This window comes from Syngnathus acus, chromosome 5, assembly GCF_901709675.1.
Source record: "Syngnathus acus chromosome 5, fSynAcu1.2, whole genome shotgun sequence".
NCBI classification, from domain to species: domain Eukaryota; kingdom Metazoa; phylum Chordata; class Actinopteri; order Syngnathiformes; family Syngnathidae; genus Syngnathus; species Syngnathus acus.
Genome location: NC_051091.1, coordinates 6,160,663 through 6,179,501, shown reverse-complemented (window position 1 = coordinate 6,179,501; position 18,839 = coordinate 6,160,663). Strand labels below are relative to the sequence as shown.

Below are 18,839 nucleotides of genomic sequence, written 5' to 3'. Positions count from 1 at the left end.
AGAATATATACTTTGATTTATTTAAAACATATTGACTTTATCCTCGGCTAAAAACAACTACTATTACAGTTTAATTGTCTTCTTTGTGCATTTCTTCATGAGTGTATAATACTGCCCCCAGTGGCCAAGTCACATGCAACAGCGTTAAGATTAGGTTTTTGCTTAAGTTTTTAAATTTCGTTTGGGCAGAAGCTGAAATGGATTACGTTTTTTCAAATTTCCTCTCATCTCCACAAGGAAGATGATTTAAGCTTGCCGGTATTTTGAGTTAAGAGTCATGGAGCAACTGATACTCATATCTCAAGGCATCACTGTTGTCTAAGGCTCTTAAATAGTCTCCTTAAGCGAACTGTGGAATACTTACTGTGGAAAAATTACACTCAGCGGGTCTTTCAGACAACTGTTTTCCAGCATGGTATAGTTTTGCCCAATAATTACGCCACACAGGACACTTTATTCTAGACTGTGCTTTATTATTGGCCTAAGCTGAGACGCATCATTCATTTTAAAATTACAAAAAAAGGAGTCAAGGGAACAAGAAATTGGTGCAGTCTTTCTTGAGAGTCAGGGGCAAGAGCCTAAAGCGCATTGGCCTATCAGAAGCTTCAGGAACCTTGCAAAGCTGAATTATGCAACATTCACCCCCCCCCCCCCCCCTCCCACTCCATCTCCATATGTGCTGAAATTGGGAAATAAATCTCCATAGTAGCTTTTAAACCACATGATGCCTCTCCAGTCACTGTAGAGTTTAGGGAAAAAATTATCACAGCACATAAAAATGACAGTAAATCAATTTTGTTGGGATGGGATAGTGCAGATTTCATTGACTTTTGCTCTTGGTAAAACACAGTTGAACAAGATCAGAGCTCTGCCAAACAATGCGACACAAGATGCAGAAAATGGCAGGAAGGAAGTGAAGTTATTATTTTTTTTAATGACCAAAGTGGTATTTTATATCACAGATTTTTCTTTGTTTATAAAGAATTTTGCTTTTTACATTGCAGAAGCTCAATTTGATCTCAAGGCAAACGTCTGATTGTACAGTTAGTTAACGAGGGAGCACTAAACTAGAGATTACATTACATAAAAAAGAAATAAAAAAAACAAACCCATTAGAAGACTTCTCATTTAATTTGCATTTTTCAAAAGGAACCTATTATACTCATTTCTGATTCTATATTTTTTACTCTGATAAGATCGAAACCAGGTTTGATATGCACATTACTATTATTTACAATATACTGCATAAGTATAAGTCGGCGAAATCGTCATAGTTCCCCTTTAAACCAACGAAGCTATCTTCCGTAAGTTATAAACAGAAATGTACATAAGGCTTCGAAACACGGTAGCTGACTGCTTTCCGATGTTTATGGGAAACAGGGAATTGAATAATCAATGTTTTTTTTTAGATTTGCAACATATGAAGAGGTAATGTGATGGTAATACAAAGTGGCACTTTTAAGCAAGACCCCTCGGTGGCAAAAATAGAGCTCAGATCTTGAGTCAAACGGCACAAATAAATAAATAAATAAATAAATAAATACAACACAAATATTCAAATCTGTCTTTGACATCACTTGGTCAATAGGAGCTGTTTTCTCCATCTTTCTAAGAAGTGCTGAAGGCGCGGTCCTGACGACAGGAACAATGATCATTTGTGGACCACAAGAGTAGTGTGGCCCATGCATGTCATATAAAAAACTATTTGGTCACGTACCAACTCATAGAAAAATAATGCCATGAAAGCATGCATATCATCTCAGACATGACTTGTAAATAAATACAGAAATGAATAGAACCTATGAAAGTATTTCTGTTATAAAATAGGTCAACGTGTGTCTAAGCTCTAACTGAGGTCAATGCTGTCCCTGACTGTTTTCTGGATAAATGCCTTGGTCAGGTCCTACATTTCGCACTGTATCCTAGCAACCTTTTTTTGTTTTTTGTACCTGGTTTTAATGAGCATTACCATGTTTTCATTCATATATATTTTTTTGGAGTATTTAAAGTACTTTATCCAGTCCTTGTAGATAGAAGTAAAAGTCCTATAAAATATGCAAACCTATGTACAGAGGAGAACAGAGCAAAAAAAGAAATAATTTACAGTATATTCATTGGTTTATGTTTACATATCTATATATATATATTTATATTCAGACTTCTGCTCTGTCCGGTGTTGTTTTAAACCGTTAGACATTTTTCCTTTTGTAAACGTGTGGCTTACAGTTGTGGGCAAATAAAGATGATGTGCTTGGCATTCTACCACATGTGGCTCAGAGAACTCCACGTCAACACGCTTTTTGTTTTTGCATTGCAGTCAAAGCGGGCTCACCACACATTCAGTTGATTGAGTTTAAGATGTCAGTTTTGCTTGGTCACGATGGTCCTTGCCATGCTCGGGACAGTATTACCAGCGCAACCAAGCCGCGCCTGGGCGTCCTCGGAAGTCGAACGAAATAATTTAGCCTCATTGGTTTTGGCAGGTAAAAAGTCAATTGTTCAATCAATTGAGCTTAACTAACACCAAACTAGTAACACCAGCTAACAGGAAGCATTGCCTCCCAGTGCCTCATAGCCTTATAAAAATTCACATGTATAAATATTCAGTGCGTAATCTCCAGCAGCTGCATGGCCAATAACTCTGGTGACCTTTCGTACGTATTCTATATTTTACTGTTACCTTCAATTGTATTCTAAAGTAATACGAAGCCGACCTTAATGGTACAGTCACTATGATGGATAAACATTTTATCCCCGCCACACTTATTGCTACGCTTTCCATTTGATATTTTATTGTATTAAGGATTTAGACAAGGTTGAGATTTAGATAAGGTAGCATTTTCTCAGAGCAGGGGTCTCCGTCCTCTCTCATGTCTATGTGAGCAGCTTCCCAAGTAAAATAAAAACAGCCAGAAACCACTTTGGTTTAATATGATAGCTTCAAATAAAACTAAGGGCTTTTTAGCAAAAAAATCAAATAAAAATTTTTGTCTGAAATGGTTTGAAGAAGGAATATGCAGAAGTTGTCTCAAAGACTTTCTAATTTGTTTTTACCACTTTTGTTTTAGACTGATAGCGGTCCGATATTCAACACCGATACCAAGTACTGATACCGCAAGAACTTTTGGTACTTACAATTCCCCTCTAAAAACAATGATGGATAATTTCAAAGACCTACATATCCCAATATAGCAGTCTTCCTTCAAATTGCATGAAATTATTGACAATGTTCTGTTCTTCTAATTTCCAATTCCTAACCGTAAAACAGCCACAACCGTCACAAGTATCGATAGCTTGAAATGAGGCTGAAAACTGCACTGATACCGATGCCTTGAGTATCCCCATTTATTTTAAAATTTCTTTTACAGCAACCAATAGATTTTGAGCCTCAATGATGCAAATTGAAAATGATCGTGGGCCCTCAGAATTGTCATTACTATTCTCCACCCAATGATTTCAATGACAGGCGATAGTTTATCCTAAACCATGGCAGAGTAGATATATTCAAATATTCTTTGACCTTTTTGCCAGCTCTAGCAGTAGCTCGGGAGTATTGGCGACCCCTGCTCTCAAGGATATGCTTCATGCCAAGAATTGTCGCTGATCAAGCCATTTATTGCCTAAGCCTACAAACTCACATTAAGCCTAATTTTGACTTCGTCACAGGTGCCTCACTTGCAGCTTTGCTAGTTAGTAGCTGTGCTCGCATGTTTGAATAATGCTCACTTTGATCTAAAGCATCATGTGAGTAGAATATAGCTCAAAGACATGGATGGAGCGATAGTGGACATGCATTGAACCTCACTACACAGCTGAGAGATATGGCGGCGTTTTGACATCATAATAGTGCGCTGGCTGCTTGCAAAAGTATGTGTGGTTTCTATTCTTTAATTTTGGCGAGAGCACAGTGTTTGATGGCAGATTCTGCAGGTGGCAAGGCACACCCAGACATAGTGACAGCCCGTACGCTACATGCACTTTTTTACTGAATGCAAGAGAGAGCTAGAGTTGCGAGACGTTTTCATTTTGGTTCAAGTTTCAAAGAGACGTTTGTGTGTGTATGTGTGTGCGCTCGCGCGTGCAAAGCATAACAGATATGTTTGGAATCGACTCGAAGATAATTGTCCTTTTCCTCTAAAATACTTGAGCCTGATTTTTTTTTTTTTCTTGAAGCCTGCTACCGAGATGTGGCTTTTTGCATTTTCAGACAATATTTACAGTATCATGTGCATTCCCACACACACACGTATCCCTTTAGCAGTGCCATATACGGTGTGTCAGCATATACAGTAGGTAATCAGAAAAAGGAATGCCTGCAGTTTTGGGGAGCTGCCAGATTTGCGATTCATCCCAAGCAGAGCAATGTGTCAAACTCCAGCAAAAATACTCCCCCCTACCCCAAAATAAATAAAAACAACAGCTCAACATAGTCAGTAGCTGTTCTATATACACACACACACACATATATCAAATATGTGCATATAAGTACATATGTATTTGCTTGTGATTAATATCTTGTTGATCCATATATGCTGTATATATGAATACATTTTTTTTTAACGCTCGCTATACGTATGTATATATGTACCGCAAATATAAACAAGTTCATATAGATCAAAGGTTTCTGATGTTATTCTATCTATGAGGTTAGGATGTTAAGTTAAAAAAGATAAGGCTGTGATGCGGAGCAGCCCCTCCCATGCACTCTCTGTCCCTCCCAAGACAAAATGAGGAGAACAAACAAATAACAAAAAAAATTGGGGTGATTGTAAACTAACAAAGTGAGAGACCCCATTTGGTCATCTGAAATAGTTTTGCCTGTATTCCAAAAGCATATTGGCAATATATATGTATATATATACACACACACACACACGTGTTGTATGTATATATATTGGAAATGTACACTTCTTTTTAGGACAACTCTTGAGCCAGTTGAGATTGGCTGAAAGAGTTGCAGTGGTCCAAGTATATTAGAACTACAAGTCCTCAGCAATAAAAATGTTTGGTCATTTGGTCCCTAAAACAACTAAGGAATGACAGGTAAGACTCCCTGGAGACCGTTGCTATGGTTCTCCTTGGCAATGGTATCCCCTGGAAACGGACAGGCACTCCGAAGCTAAAGACAGTCATCCCAAACCCGAGCCAATTCTTTGTCCTGATAATATCATATTCTCTCTTCTGGAATTTGTTCCTCTGTGTGTCAAGTCAACCGGCCCGAAACGCAAACCAGACCAAAGAAAAATATCTCCTTCAGCAATTCAGTTTTTAAAAAGTTTACACTGTTCTTGTTGGACTTTTTGACAGCCGTTGTTCCCTTTAAGAGTTCATCGGGGTTGGTCATTCAAAGTGTTTGTGACTTTTTTTCCCCGTCATTGTTCAAGTAAAAGTTTGTGTGGTCCAAAAAAAGGTAGCTGTCATTCAAGCAGGGTTCCGAGTGGAAGGATGTGTGTGTGTCTGTGTGCGTGTGTGTGTTTGTGGTTGTGTGTATATACTGTATGTGAAGAAGAAAAGGTCCAGGGGCAAACCGAGGTGGTACAAATTCTCACTGAGTTTTCAAGTTTTTCGTACATCCAAAAGGAATTTTCCATGACTCTGACAAGGCCTTCTTGCTTTCTCGATGTCCTTTCCTTCTGAAGCAGTGTTCCAGATGTTGAGTTTGCATTCTACAGCGGGTAGCAAATAATCAACATATAATTCAGCTCTACAAAACCTGGAAGACACAACAGACGGAACATTTTACGTCAATGCAATTTGCGTCACAGTAATTTGGTGCTGACTTGTGAGTAATTTGTGCTAAAAGATGTCCTTGTAATATTTTCTTAAAATTATGTCATAGAGTATTGATAATTTTCAAAATAAAAGGAAGACACTAACAAGCATCTTATCACCATTTCATCATGTCCCGACTCATTATTCAGATTTTCTATTTACGTCTGTTTTGAGGTCTCAAACAAAAACTATTTGGACAAAGTGAAACTCACAATGACAAACGCATGATGTGTTGAGATGTCAACATGTATGAGGAATATTTTTTTGTAAGGGAAAGAATGGTGACACATTCATGAGTTTGCCCTATTTTTCCTGCAGTGCTTCGCCTTGGGGACACGGTCTTTATATGGATCAGTTAGTTTGTGAGCGCGTGATAAGTTGCCCTTGAATTAAGTCATCAGCGGTGAATGAACGACACAGTCTGAACTCTCCATCATGCAGATGAAGGGAGGAGACAAAGAGGAACGGCACAATTACCCGCCTTCCAAGTAATAAATGCCTTTTCCTTTGGAGGCAATTCCTTCTCTCTACAACATGCCGAAGCTGTTACCGGGGCACTCTTTGAAAAGTTGCTGCACCAAATGTCATCAAGTACAGTTTGCTTTCACAAGAATGACAATGTCATAGAGACACAGCAGCTGTATGATGATTAAGCATTTTAATGCATGCGGACAAAAGTATTGGGTCATGTCGCCAAGGCACCATACAGGTAGTGAAGGCAATGTGTCTCAATACTTTTGTCCATTTTCTTTCCAGCAGATGGAGCTTACCGGGGGACTACTGTCGCTTCCGTAGTCATCAGTCCAAATGACAATAGAGAAATTAACATTTAAAAACGGCTGCTTGAACTCTCGGTGAGGCTACGTGGTTGTTCTTTACAAGCAATTTGCGGATGATCCGCTTTTTATTAGGCCTCTGCAAATGTTTTATGACATTTCTAAAAGGTTAGTGAAACCACATCAGGCACTTTCATAAACGGGCTTGCAATGCACGTTCGCTTGAGTACGTAAGCGGTTCGGTTAATCACCCATCAGGACTAGCGGGACCGCAAATGGTGAGCTCCAGGTCTGACCTGTCTTCCACTGTGTGCGACAGCTACCCCGGCCACCGTGGATGGCAGCGGCTTGCTGGGGCCGGGGCTAGTAAGGGCGGTTTGCGTCCTTCGGCCTCTTCAGCTGCACCTTGAGTCTTTTCATGCCGATCTGGAAGCCGTTCATTGACTGGATGGCAGCTTGGGCGCTGCCCGGGTTATCGAAGCTTACAAAGCCTAGGGAAAGGGGGGGGGGGAAAAAGAGAGCAGCACAGGTTAGTTTCAAAGATGATATAAATGTATGACATTCATTGATGAAGCATTTGAATTGAATCGTAGCTGGAGGGAGTCATCGCTGCATGTTACAAATCAACACGTTTCCTATAATGCTACCAGGAATAAAATATATGACAATAGTATTAGAACAACAGCAACGGCAACAACAAAAAAAACAACAACGACAACAGGATCACAATATTAAGAGAGTAGCATGCAAGCAAAATCACAATATGAAATGATGGGGTTTAAAGTAAAACCAAAATAATCGACACAGTTGTGCTGGATTTCAATCTAATTGCTGGCTGTAAGATCTCAAAATCAAGTTGCGTGTTCATATTTGAAGTACAGACTGGACACCTCATTAGGTACACACGTGTACTCTTAATGAGAGGATGTCATTAGAGTGTACACGTGTACCCAATGACGGTGCGTACTAGGCATCGATGTGTTCCTTCAAGGCTTTTCTTCACAAATCTCTTTTAAATATTCAATTATTGCCCAATATTAATTCATAATCATAAGATCTTATTTTAAATTTGGACTTGTGCTTGCACAGCCAAGACAGCAGTCAAGCTGCATCACAAAGTAAGCCAGAATTGAATCATTTCACATGCAGGATCTCTCATTTGCACAACTCTACATAAATCTCCTTTTTTTTTCCCCATTTGGGTTGAAACAGGGAGGTGCTGGGAGGTTAGCAAGGGGCTGCGGTAAAGAAAGTGATTAGTAAAAAAGAATAATCAGAATAAATAATCTTCTGGTTCTGTTAATTTTTACCCACCAAAGCATTTACTTTGGTTTGTCGCTCGATCCACAAACACTTTGGAGGAGATGACATTACCGAATGGCAGGAACATCTGCATCAGTTCGCCATCCCCAAACTCCTGAGGGAGGTGGTAGATGAACAGGTTGCAACCTTCTGGCCCTGTGCGTGGGAAACACAGAGACAGAGACGGAGAAACGTAGGGAGAGACAAATCGTGAGAGAGGCCAAAAGCGGCAAAGGAGGAATAATATAGTTTGGACACTTCATTAGGTACAGTTAATGACATCCCATATAAGTGTGGGATCATCCGGGTTAGTTGTTATTTTATTGCGCTTGTCACTTGCAGTGCCAAACATACATACTGAAAACAAAATATTTGATCTATAATTAATTTGTTTAAGTCATTATTTTTCATGTGAAATTAGTTTTTTTTATTATTTAAATCAGTAATATACAAACAACGTGGTATATCACAAACAATGAGAACACGAAATTTAAGGCACAAGGCACACAGTAGTGAGTAAATTGAGACAAGTAGTATTTGTCTTGATATACTTTCTGTGACATTTTCAGGTGATGTGCCGAGAAATTTTCCAAATGTAGAATGTGTGCAATGGTTGGGGGACATTTTATTTTATAATATATCAAACAAAAATCCCATCTTGTTTTTGTATTCCACAAGAGGGCAGCAAGGCCACAGTCATGTGTAATCTTGCTCCTAAATTGCACCTAACAAAACATTTAACTAGCCAATAATCATGTCTAGTTTTAATTTTAAAATGTCAACAGGTTTCATACGTCATACAATCTGACCTCTGCATTTCAACCCTCACTGTGAAGCTGGCAGCATACACACACCCTTGATGTCACTGCTCATGAATGTCGACATATGTCGTGGGGGATCAAACCTGCGGCTTTTCAGTGACAGTCCACACTCATAAACACTCCATCACCACAAGTGAAATTCTGTGATAAATTTAAAACTCTTCTCAAAAATGTGTGCTATTTTTTTTGTTGGGATCAGAATACAAGTAAACACATGCAAATATTTGTGAGTCAAGTGTGTCAAACAAATGTATCAGATTTGAATATTAAATATTTGAGTAGTACTACTCAAATATTGCCTGTTTTACCTTCTCGTTGCTGCTGTGGGATGATGGTTGGTGGGTGGGGGAAAGCCTGGCTGATCTGGCCATATGCGGCAGGGTAGGCTGCTGAGGCACACACACACACAAACGCACAAACGCCGATCAGATAACGGTCGTGACGAGAGCACATTGCCGCACAGACACACACGCATGCACACAAACAACATGATATACACTAGGGCACAGCAGGCAATCGATCAGATAACAGACAATGGAGTGTACATGTTTCACACTCACGCACACGTGCTATAAAAAGCGGAGAATAAATTGATGTTGTACAGGCGTGACACTTGGTTACATGGTGAAAATTCAAAATTGCAAATGCAAACAAAGAAAAATCTTTATCTCCTTCACGTCTTTCTCCGTCTTGTACACACAAGCACACACACACACTCAGACAAACACACACACACACACACACACACACACACACACACACATACACACACACACACACGCTCATACACACACACACCTGCATACTGCTGGACTCCCGTGTAAGCCTGCTGGAGAGGATCAGCTGCAGTGGGACTTTGAGCTGCTCCAGAAGACAACACGAAATGATGAAGAAGGTGGGTGGATGGATGGATGGATGGATGGATGGATGGATGGATGGATGGATGGATGGGTGTGGACCAGGGTAAAGAAAGAAAATGATACAAAGCAGCAGGGAGACGAAGCAGAAATGAAGGAGGGGTGGTTCAGAGGAAGGCGAGAGTAATATATAAAAACAGTGGGAGGGAAGTAGGGTCACAACATGATGAAATGGAGGGAAGAGACAAAAGAGGCAAAGAAGTTAGTTCTCAGTGTGAGGTGCTGATCTCTCCCAATGTGCACGAGCTTAATTGTTTCCTCAAAAGACGGGAAAAGTTGCCCGATGTTTGGGGAGAACGTGTCCTCAAGCTATCATTCAGTCAGATAAAGATAAAAGCAAATGTAGCAATATCTAATGAAGCGGTTATATATGTGATATAAGGCGAGGAGAGGATAAGATGGAGATAAGAATGAGCAAGAGCACTACCTTCAGATAGAGAAGAGAGAAAGCAGCCACCCTGTACTCCGAAACAACTCCTTGGAGCAACACCCAAGCCATTTTTCTCAGAGTCCTCCCTAAAAACCACTTCTTGCAATACTGGGGAAACAAAACAAAAGACATGGCAATTTAATAGCTTTCTTCCTCCTCATAAACAACAACGAAGGGTGTGGTAGCCAATCCTGCTCACACAAGAATTTAGAAGGATTTTACCTGGAAAGTAATACAAGTTATCTTGTAGAATATGTGCGACTTTTAGAATCTTTTTGCCAAGCCTTTTTTTGTTTGTTTTGTTTTTAGAGTTATTAAATAATATGGCCTCATGCCCATCGATTTCAAACTGTGCAAAAAATATTGGCCATTTACTATACGTTTTTGCAATTAATGCTTTATAGTTAAACACAATGTATATAATGCATAGAGGGAATACATTTTTATTATATTAACTGGAATAATCTGGAGTTAGAGTTTGAGTTAGGCTCCACATAGTTTCTGCTAAAGAATTGGGTAGGCTATTTGTGCTAATGTACTCTATTTAATTAAATTATTTAAAAAAAATTTGGGTAATTATTGATGAACGTAATGAAAATAACTTCATTGAAATAATGTCGAAAGAGCAGCCGTTGTGTGTACGTTGGCCCTCTCTACAATAAATGGTGTTCCCTCCTGAGTAATTTTGCATCATAATTCATCATAACAGTGTATAAACTTCCTATACCTCTGAGAGTGGATGCTGTTCTCACGAAATAAAATATCCTATTTAGTACAACTATTTTAGAAAGTTTTTTTTTTTAAATTAATCGTTTTTTAATAGTGGGCCAAATTCTATTTCCACATCCACTTAGAAAGTGTCAAAATAATTGTCTGCTGTAAATTTTCTTCCTAAAATTGTGCTCAGTTAAGCACACATTGAAGCTCAACATAAAGTTGCGAACACATAATTGAATGTGTTGTTGAATGCTGACTGGTTTACTTGGTTTTGTATGAAAAGCATTGCAGTCTGTTTTAGTCCAAATAAAATGACTTGACATATTTTTCTTTCTTGTATTGTTAAGCTTTAAGTCATGATGATCACAAGTCCCTGAGCTCTTATTCCATTTACAAACTATGGGCTGTTGTTTTATTCCACATTTACCTGGGTAATGGTGTATCCCATTGGTGAAGACGGCCTCTGCAGGTGGCTGTCCATTTGCTTGAGGAGGCGGCATCCCAGTAAAACCATTGACACTAATAGGGGAAGGGATGCTGGTCACTGTGGGGGCACTGATGCCTGGAGGAGTGCTGCCACCTGCAACCGGCAAAGAGTAAAATCAGAGAGGGTAACAGTGAGTAATTGTCTATATTTCCCCCCCAAAGACATGAAAGAAATTTTTACTTTGACCAGCCCCCAAGTAACTCTTGCAAATGTCAGAGGGGCGGTCCAGTGGTCCAGTAAAGACATTAAATGTCAAGGGTGATTTCCTATTGCCCTTTGTGTGATACAAGTGGATGCAGATAAAAGTAAACAGTTGATGTTAACACTGTACTGTGAAATTTCAAATTTTTCCATATATGTTTCCGATTGTAGTCATCCCAGGAAATAAATGTAGCTGGTATGAATTAAAATATATCTTTGACTGCTGTTACCCGACGTGGGCGTGAGCGGTGCTCCGGGGAGGCCATTGATGGTGGCCATGTGCTGCATCTGGGCAGCAGCAAAGGCAGCCATCGGACTGAGGTAACCCCCCTGGCCTACAGATGCCATCAATGCGGCCTGCTGCTGCACCTATGAGCAGGAAGAGACTACTATTAAAATGATTCTCGAATCCATTAAAAGAAAACGTGAGGAAGTTGAAGGGCGGGATGACATGTTTTCAGAAAACGGATATTTCCTGCTGTGAGAAATCTAATCTAGTCTGGTATTGTATGGTATCATATGTTATTGTAACGTATGGTATCACATGGTATGGTACTGTATGGTATCGTATCATATGATATGTCACTGTATCATATGGTATCGTATCATATCTTATCAGATGGTATGGCACTGTATGGTATGGTATCGTATCACATGGTATGGCACTGTATCGTATGATATCGTACGGTATCATATCATATGGTATGGCACTGTATCGTATGGTAGGTATCGCATGGTATTGTATCGTATGGTATCGTATCATATCATACGATATAGCACTGTATGGTATCGCATGGTATTGCATCACATGATATATAAACAAGGACTTTTGGTAAGCAGTTTCAGTTAAAAATGCATTTGAAACAGCGTTGGTTTATCTTTATATCTAACATTTTTTTCCAGTCCAAATGGTGCCATGTGAATGTGTTGCAGAAATATGCTAAGTGAGGGCCTTGCCTGAGCGTAGGCTCCGTAGGCTCCAAACTGCAGGGCCATAGGGTTGAAAATGCCCATCTGACCAGCCATCTGCTGCATGCGGCGAATGGTGCGCTCCTTATCCGTGTCTGCGAACTTTACCACCAGACTGGATGAGGCACCCTGCGCATTCACACACACACACATACCAGGCAGTAGGTTAGTAAGTACAGATGGGAGAATGACATCACCTTGTGTCCCCTGTTGTACACAAAGCGTCTATTTTACTCCTCCCAAGAGGTGAAAAGTAGTGATTGGAGAATGGTGAGTCTCTCTCTCTAAGCCAACCAGCTTCAAAGCTCTCCTTCGCCCCCGATGTAGCTGGCATGGGTCAAAGGCAGGGGACACTTTTCCACAGAGGGATGAATAAAGTATAACTTTTAGGAGGTAATTAAGCTCGTTGCGATTCACCTCTGCAGATTCACCTCTTGCCACTCACATAAATCTACAAGCTGTCACGCATAGCTACTCACAGGCATCGTCTGGCTGCCGTGTAGTGAACTGATGGCCGCCTGAGCTTCGGCGTGAGACGAGTATTTTACAAATGCACAGCCTGAAGAGAGAGGGAGAGAGAGAAGACAGTGAGCGTGTGAAACACAAAGAGCTGAGGACAAACATCATGCAGATCCTTCGCAAAGGAGGCTCACCGTTGAATTTCGCTCAATAGGCAAGCTAAACGTGGCACTTTGACATCATTAACAACTGGGACATCCTCTGACGGGACTTCAAATGCCACCGCAATGGGATGTGGCTTAATATTGACAAGGCCTGTTGATGGATTTGAATGATCAAGTTGCCAGTAATTATTGAGCTAAAGCCCATTTAGTGGACTACGCTAGCTGACGGAGTCTCGTTAATGGAGCTTCACGGAGGCGTCCGAATGATCAAGCCCACTGTAATCATCAGGCTTAGTTATCAACAGGCCACAGCATTGGCGGCTAAGCCCCGTGATAACTTCAAGCACTGTGACAACACGGCAAAAGGCCATTTCACTGGCGTGATACGAAGCCCGACAGCTTGGAATGAGCTTGACTTAGTTTGTCTTTTTCTCCATGCAGGTTGACTTAAAAGGTTAATTGGGTTCATCCGAAATGACTTGACTGATTTTACACCCCGTGAACAAAGCATTCCGATGACGTTTACGTCCGAATCCATCTACAACCTCTCGTTGACAAATAACTTGGCTTTGATGAGATGCAACATGGGCTGCTTGAAGAGAACTTTGCAAAGTCACCAAGTCCGAAAGGCCAAATCATTTCTGCGCACTAGCCTGTGACCAAACTCTACTGACCTAAAGTCATAAATAGCTCCAAACTCACCTTTGCTGTTGCCATCAGGACCTCGCAGGATGGTGCACTCCTCGATGCCACCGAAGGACTCGAAAAGGCGTCGCACGTCATCTTCCGACTGCTGCTTGTTGAGCATGCCCACAAAGAGCTTTCTGTCTTCTAAAAGGTACAAGGACGTTAAGATCAGTCTTGTAATTCTCTGATGATGTCACTGTAGTGAAAATAATGTCAAGAATTGAGTAGCCGACTTTGCGCTCAGTTTGGTTGAAAATATTCTTAGTCTGTTCGTTCCAGTCTAACAGCATTTCCTTTGTTATGGGCAATGTTTGAATGCAAAACAAACAGCTGCAAGAGGGTAAATGCTCAATGTGTAGGCATGAGGGCGACCAGATGTGTTTGTCCTCAGGTCAGGATGTGATTCATTGAAATTCAAGTTACATTCCAAATTAGCCTTTCCAGGGGAATCATTTATATTGAGCAATACATTATGGTTGTCAAATGTGCCAACACCCGTTTGCTGTAAATGAGAGGGCAACTTGGCGCAAAGACATCACTTGAGGAGGAAAAGTTACTTGTTTGTTAATCTGCTACCCAAGCCGTCGTTACACACGCCAACTCCATTCTTCTTCTGTAATTGGGGTCATTTAGCAGAAAGCGTCAGTCGACGAGACAGCTCATATGTAATACTTTTATTGATTTGTTGCTAGACAAATAAAATGCGAATGTTGTGTGTTTTGTCTTGGATGTTCACACACAAGTCACGAGGCGGGCGATGAACGTGTGTTTGTACACAACGGCAGCAGATGGCTTGTGTGTCAGCCAGTCTGTTCTAATGTTACGTTCTCGGATCCCAGCTTTGTGGAAATTGATGTATACGTTGGGAAATTAATGAGCCTTGGTGCAATCGCCTTGCGAATGCGCCCTGCAAATTAACGTGCGTGTAGGTGCGCGCGTGTTTGTCTGTGCGTGCCAGCGTGCTCACGGTCCGTTCCCCACAGCCTGTGCCTGACAGGGTGTCCTTGCCGAGTCAACAAGACTAATCTGAGCTCTGGCCTTGCACCGGAGGAGGGGAGGGGGGTGGGGGGGTGTTTACAAGAGCGGGGTGTGCAAGATGCACGTCCTATGCGCACGTAACCTGAAATTCTGCCCCCCCCCCGCGCACACACGTCGGCTCCCCAGGGAAGGCACCAATAAACATGACATCTTTCTTTGGAAAAGGGCTGTTAACACACGCTCACACACATTTACGCACATATATTCGGCCGGAGAGCAAATCAATAGACACCAGGAAGACTTAAGAGTCTCGATGCAAAGCTCTCTCTCCCACCCTCTCTCGCTTTCTCTCTCTCTCACACCCACTCAGTAGAGCATGACAAAAACTCTCATTTATTTCCTTCTTTGTTACACCCAGCAGGAGCATTACCAATATCACCAAACAGCCATAAAAGAGTTTAATCTACATAACACAAGCTACAATTTGACGTCTTCAATTTCCGTCCTTCCATTTCTTACTTTATTTGTCCACGCGTCTGTATTTTAGAGGGGGAAATGGTGCCTTCCGTCAATATCAACACCTTTATTAGACACCTCTTTGCTTGTTGCTACTTGATGAATCCTGATTGAGAATGTGAAAGACTGCAATGTTTCCCTGAGAAGAAAAACTCTGGGATACTTAAGTACTAAACAAGACAAATAAATAAGGGAAATCGATTAAGAGGATTCAGGGGGTTTGAGGATGAGCACTTGGGGAGGATTCAAAACAAAGGTGCAGAAGCATCTCTTCTGCTCCACCGGACCGGTCCTCCACTTAAAGAAGCGACAAATGAAACGGCGAGCCGTGTCCGACATTGTTTTTCCAATCCATCTCGTGCTCTAATTCTTCACTTTTGTCTCTTTGTCTTTGTTCTCTATTAAATAATTTATCGGCTACAACTGTAAAGTTTGAAAGCTGTCTACTCTTGTTTGATATCAAGCGCAGGTCACTGCATTTCACAAATGTAGAAAATGTCACCAAATACCAACTCAAAAGTTCATCGGCTTGATTCAAGGAAACATTTTTGTGTGTGTTTTTGATGGGATTTGCAAACAGCGCCATTCAAGGGACAAAAACAAGTGCCCCCCTCTCCTCCAAAGCATAACATGCGTGTGTATGTGTAGGCCCACATACCGCGTGTGTGCAATCCTCGCATATGATGAAACTCCGAACGAGGAGCTGAAGGCCACGTTGGCCAACATTGGCGAGGACAAGCTCTGTTTACATAATGCGTTCTGAATTCTAGAGGGTCTGGCCAGGCTGCACTGTCAGGCCGCGTTGAGGTACGGGCCATTGTGTAATGGGACAAATAATGGTGAGGCTGATATGTGCAGGCAGCATGTTTGCGGGGTCGGACTAAAGGCAGAAAGTCAGAAAGAAAGCAAAGAAAGGAAGCCAAATGCGTTTACCTCCTCGGCTCTCGCTGTCTGCTGGCTTCACCTGGATTGGTCTGTTCATCTATATGAGAAACAGACAAACAGAGAGAAATGTGAACCAGTTAGTAGTGTGAACTTGTTTTTTTTTTCCCCCCATCCCGCCTAAAAATAACTTTTTTTTTTTAAAAAAAGAATCACTCAGCCAAATTGGTGGTAAAGTGTATTAAAAATCTCCAAAGCTGAAGCACTTATAGCCATTGGGGGAATAGCTGGTTGGGAATATGGGCTGCAAATATTATTTGATCTGAGATGAAAGGCAGGGGAGGGCTGGAAAGAGAAATGAGGAGAGGGATGAAGGGAGTGAGACAGGGAGGCGAGAAGGATAGCAGAGAGGTAATTCTTGCTCAGCAGATCTGCGCTGACTGTCATCATTGAGAGGACTTCTGCCAATATGGACTTTGTACACTCACCGACCACGTTTGACATACAGCACCTGCACAAAATCAGATCCGATGCCATACCGGCATCAAAAGTTCCGCTATTGGAATAACACTCGGTTTTGATTCCATTACTCGCCTCTTGCATGGAGGTTACCACTAAGTTTTTTTTTTTACTGTCAGTTTGTCTTCCGCAGACTTGCACAAAAATTTCCAAAGCCATTTCTTTGCAGGAAGTAGGTCCGGAAATAACCTCGTCGACTGTGATGTAGATCCTAGTACAGTTATGGAATTTTCATGAGATTGTTTCAAAGTTCTCTCTGAATAATGTATCAGTCTTAACGACAAAATTGAGGCATACGCGGGGGGGGAGAAGATCCCTGACATTTCGACTATTTTGTAGTAAGATGTAGCAGCAACAATATCAATGACAGCAAAAAAATAAAAATAAATCACTACTTGGGTAACATTTGGAGTTAAAGAAGATTTTTATGTGGTAAATGAGAATTCGACTTTACATTGTTTTGGCCCAGCAAAAAAAAAAAAAAGTGAATTGTTTTTCATGAATATCTTCCCTCCCATTATTTTCATTTCCATTTTATTGTCCCGTATACAACCGGAAGATACCCATTCAACCAATAAAAAAATCACTTTACAGAATCATTTGGGTTTAACTGGACATTCAGGTAAAAGGTTATGACTGCATAAATAAGCACATACTGCACGCATGGTGAGAGGCACCACAGCACGCCTTTTGCCTGTTTACAAATCATACGGACACACGCGCACACGCACGCACACACGCGTCCCCCAGCAAGACCTTTCCACAATGTCGGTCCTCCTGTCATTTTCCTCCTGCCTGTCAGACATTCCCTCCGCCTCAGCACCCAGCTAAACGCTCGCCTCCAATCAATTTTTAATAATGCCAATCGCTGTGCTGCCAGGAGGAATGGTGGAGACGAGAGCAGAGTAGAGGATGCGGAAAGGGAGAAGCGGGGTGGGAGAAGCGTTAGCAAGCAAAAGGTCAAGGTTCTGTGTGATGCAGTATCAGTGTTTTGTTAAATGTCATTAAATCCTTTCTTTTGTGTTTGCTGATACACTCATCATTGTAATGGATGGTTCAGATGATTCGACAAAGCCGAAGCCTCGGGGGCAAGGAGGACGCGGTGTCACCATGCAACGCAATTAATGCTCGGACCTCCACCCCTTTCCTTTCGTTATTCTCTGACTCCTATTAAATGACATCATTCATCATCACGTTTATTTAAAACGGAGTTACCCATTGCTTCTTCACCCTCATCTCCTCCCTCTGTTTGACAGCCAAGAGAGCCCTATTAATGTTTTTAATGCGCCACCATGCATTATTTAACAGACTGGCTGTTGATATGAAAGAAAAAAAAAGCGGGAGGAGATAGAGAGAAGTGGGAATGCAGCGAGCAAGTTAAAAATGTGGAAGAGTAAAGGTGATAATAAGAGGGGTGATGGGGGCAGAAAACAAACTTATTTTAAACAAAGGAGGGAGGGCATTGAGGGAGTAAGGACAAAAAAAGGGAGCTATGAGGACGCAGATCAGAGTGTGGGTCAAGGTCAGCATGGCGCTCATGGGCATAATCTTGCATATATACGAGTGGTTTTATCGTGGCCTCAATCTGACCTAATTGTGTTCCACTGGTTTGAAATACAAGCGCCGGTCTAACCACAACATAATAATTCCCGAAACTCATTTTAACCCAGAATCTAGTAACTCATCGTCTGATCAATGAATCCCATTTAATTTATCCTCACTACTTACTTGAGCATCAACACTTACAGTGCTGCGCTCATTAAGTTTTACAAACAGTTCAAAACAATGTCAAGTGGTTAAACTATTATTTTCTTTTGCCACCGAGAGCTGAGTGGTGTTTCACGGCCTCGCCGCCATTATCTCAGCAACATAAACTGCTTCAAGGTCACTTTTATCATCCAGCCCATAATGCAGGGTGAATTAGCACCAGCCCACTGGACAACAGATCCCAAAACAGTTGTTAAAAGTGGACGCTGACTTGCACTGATCGTTCCTTGATGACGACTGCAGTGGCGCTTGCCAAAGGCAGATGGCACTATTGAGCAGCAGAACCAACTGGAAGCATGCAACCTAAAGCTGGCGTGAGGATGGAAATGCACACGTAGATGCACAAACATATGTGCACATGCAAAAGAAGCTTACGTGACACGCATGCTTATACGCACATAGGACGAGAGTGGAAAATCACAACGGGCTCATGTCTCCAAGAATCCATGTAAACATTCAATATGTAGATATTCCT

The 18,839-nt window shown here is 41.4% G+C and overlaps 1 protein-coding gene across 5 annotated transcripts in view; it reads right to left on the bottom strand.

The window, feature by feature from the left end:
• Positions 1 to 452: 452 nt before the first annotated feature.
• Positions 453 to 18,839, bottom strand: part of celf4 (CUGBP, Elav-like family member 4) — a 58,028-nt gene continuing 39,641 nt past the window's right edge. The window contains exons 3-14 of one of the 5 annotated variants that reach the window (XM_037253051.1): positions 16,130 to 16,178; positions 13,718 to 13,846; positions 12,872 to 12,951; positions 12,381 to 12,521; positions 11,654 to 11,792; positions 11,163 to 11,315; positions 10,016 to 10,126; positions 9,470 to 9,535; positions 8,980 to 9,060; positions 7,863 to 8,006; positions 6,845 to 7,039; positions 453 to 5,713 (exon numbers count right to left, since the gene is read on the bottom strand). In XM_037253051.1, coding sequence (XP_037108946.1) covers positions 6,912 to 7,039; positions 7,863 to 8,006; positions 8,980 to 9,060; positions 9,470 to 9,535; positions 10,016 to 10,126; positions 11,163 to 11,315; positions 11,654 to 11,792; positions 12,381 to 12,521; positions 12,872 to 12,951; positions 13,718 to 13,846; positions 16,130 to 16,178 — 1,221 coding nt within the window. In that variant the 3' untranslated portion in view covers positions 453 to 5,713; positions 6,845 to 6,911. The remainder of the gene's footprint in view (positions 5,714 to 6,844; positions 7,040 to 7,862; positions 8,007 to 8,979; positions 9,061 to 9,469; positions 9,536 to 10,015; positions 10,127 to 11,162; positions 11,316 to 11,653; positions 11,793 to 12,380; positions 12,522 to 12,871; positions 12,952 to 13,717; positions 13,847 to 16,129; positions 16,179 to 18,839) is intronic. The other 4 variants (XM_037253055.1, XM_037253053.1, XM_037253052.1 and 1 more) reach the window with 4 other exon arrangements.